Source organism: Pygocentrus nattereri, chromosome 19 (genome assembly GCF_015220715.1).
Source record: "Pygocentrus nattereri isolate fPygNat1 chromosome 19, fPygNat1.pri, whole genome shotgun sequence".
Classification (NCBI taxonomy): Eukaryota; Metazoa; Chordata; class Actinopteri; order Characiformes; family Serrasalmidae; genus Pygocentrus; species Pygocentrus nattereri.
In genome coordinates, this window is record NC_051229.1 from 2084989 (window position 1) to 2087488 (window position 2500).

The 2500-nt window shown below is 45.7% G+C and overlaps 1 protein-coding gene across 4 annotated transcripts in view; it reads left to right on the top strand.

Annotated features, from left to right (window-relative positions):
- The window catches only part of xrn1 (5'-3' exoribonuclease 1), a 64887-nt gene that overhangs the window by 6231 nt on the left and 56156 nt on the right, over window positions 1-2500 (top strand). For all 4 annotated transcript variants that reach the window (XM_037530966.1, XM_037530967.1, XM_037530964.1 and 1 more), the window contains exons 2-5: window positions 359-591; window positions 1808-1905; window positions 2267-2376; window positions 2451-2500. The exon at window positions 2451-2500 is cut by the window's right edge and continues 61 nt beyond it. In XM_037530966.1, coding sequence (XP_037386863.1) covers window positions 359-591; window positions 1808-1905; window positions 2267-2376; window positions 2451-2500 — 491 coding nt within the window. The remainder of the gene's footprint in view (window positions 1-358; window positions 592-1807; window positions 1906-2266; window positions 2377-2450) is intronic.

The window sequence follows — 2500 nt, forward strand, 5'->3', positions numbered from 1 at the left end:
TTTTCCTTCTCCTGTAAAGTTGCTATTTTGGAGATATGAGGTTTTGTTCCAACAACAGATTTATATGTATACACACACACCGGGTGAGATGAAAGTCCATAATAAAATATAAAATAAAACTGTGTCCTGTGACTTTTGACTTACTGTGTGTGTGTGTGTGTGTGTGTGTTTTCCCCTTATTTTCACTTAAAAAATCAACAAAATATTTCACCAGGGTGCCCAAACTTTTGCCCACGACTGTGATCAGTAATTAAAGAAGTCCCGCTGCGGTGACGGCGCTGCGTTCGGCCTGCGCCAGAAGGAGCCGACCGCCTCCAGGTCCTGTCACGTTTTAATGCCCTTGTGTCTCTCGTCTCAGATTCCAGAGTTCGACAATCTTTACCTGGACATGAACGGCATCATCCACCAGTGCTCGCACCCCAACGACGAGGACGTGCACTTCCGCATCACGGAGGAGAAGATCTTCGCCGACATCTTCCACTACCTGGAGGTGCTGTTCCGCATCATCAAGCCCAGGAAGGTCTTCTTCATGGCGGTGGACGGAGTCGCTCCCAGAGCCAAAATGAACCAGCAGCGCGGCAGAAGATTCAGGTACGGCTTTCACTCAGGAAAGCTGCTTGGATGAAGCTGCAGGAGAGGCGGAGGTTTAAATCTTCACCTCAGTGATTTAGTTAGATTGCGATTTGAGTCAGCGAGCCGTGGATTCTCAAACCTCTCCACAATTCCAGAGTTATGAGGATCGTTCGGTCGAGCTGCTTCAGAATCACATTTGAGACTTTTGACTGGGCTTCAGGCTAAGGACCCTAGACCTTAATTATGCTTATTATATTAAAATAAATATTTGAATATTCCATTTTGTCACCTCCAAAACAATCGTAACATTACCTTCACCAAATGTTTCAGTAGTGATGGTTTCGTTACAGTTTTAACCAATTTTGAGTTCTCTTTGAAGATTTTTCGGTCATCAGGTTCCTCTGCTCGGGGAAGCACAACACACTTCCACCAGCGAGGTCTCCAAATCCCCCAAGCTTACATGGTGTATCTGCAAGATTAAACTGATCGTATTAGGCTGCGTTCACATTACAAGCCTCAAGCTTGGATCCGATCTCTCTGACTCGACGGTCCACCCTCGTTTAGGTCAGTGACTCAAATCGGTCATTAATGTGATGACCTGGCCTGAAATGACCCTCATGAGCTCCTCCTGCTCAGTGACGTCACGTGACTGAATCACTGCATCATCAGCACAAACTAACGAGCAGAACGAGCTTCGCTGAGAAGATCATTAACTCTGATCAGCTCTCAGCTTCATTATTAGAGCCAGACGGAGGAGAAGAAGGTGAGATGAGCTGCTTTTCCACCGTTCACAGGCTTTGACGTCTGTTAGGCGCTGTTGCCATGGTAACACTGAATGACGGCACATGAATTCTGATCTGAGCCTCACATTAAGGTCACATGGCCACGAATCGGATACGCATCCGATCTAGGACCAGGTCGGATTTGAGATCAGATTTGTGTCCACACAGACCTGAAAACACCAGATCCGAGTCACGTTAGAGCAAAAAATCCGATTTGTGCCACTTCAGCCTGGAAATGTGAACGCAGCCCAAATGTTCTTCTGCATGTGCTTGCAATTACACATTTGCACCAGAGAGGGCTCCAAATCCCCAAAACGTACAGAGTGTAGCTTTACGGTTGCACAGACGGCATCACTTTCTGTTTACTTTGTTCATTGTCGTGCCTGCTGGTGTGATGCTGGTCTGTGCCTGTGCTTTAATACAGTGTTCTGCTTCTGCTTGTGTCTGTTTAGATCTGCGAAAGAAGCAGAGGACAAAATAAAGAAAGCTTTGGAGAAGGGCGAGGTTTTACCCACAGAGGCCAGATTCGACTCTAACTGCATCACTCCGGGTTTGTATGGAAACACCATACAAAACACTTTTTTAGAAACACCTACTCACTGGCCACTTTATTAGAAACCCCTGCCTTGTGCTTCTACCAGCTGGCCTCTTTATTAGAAACACATACTTACTGGCCACCTTACTTGAAATGCCTACCTTGTGCTTCCATCAAAGTCAGGTCTGGACTCATTATTATTGTGGATTACATTTGGAAAGGATATTTTTTGGGTTTAGCCCAAAATTTCTGGCCTGAATAAAGCTCCACATGGGAGGGGTCCAGTATGATGGCTGGGGACAATGACTCAATTCAGTGCTCAGATTAAGAAGCAAAATAACACAAAAAAATCATATCTTTGTTTGTTCCTCTGCAGGGACGGAGTTCATGGCCAGGCTGCATGAGCAGCTGAAATATTTTGTGCACAATAAGCTCTCCACAGACCGGATGTGGCAGGGGGTCCGGGTCTATTTATCTGGTCACGAGGTGAGGATGGTGGAACTGAACCTCAGCCTTATGTGTGTTTGAGAATCATGAATTAATCTAGTTTTATCTTGTAGACTCCTGGAGAAGGAGAGCATAAGATAATGGAGTTTATTCGCTCAGAAAT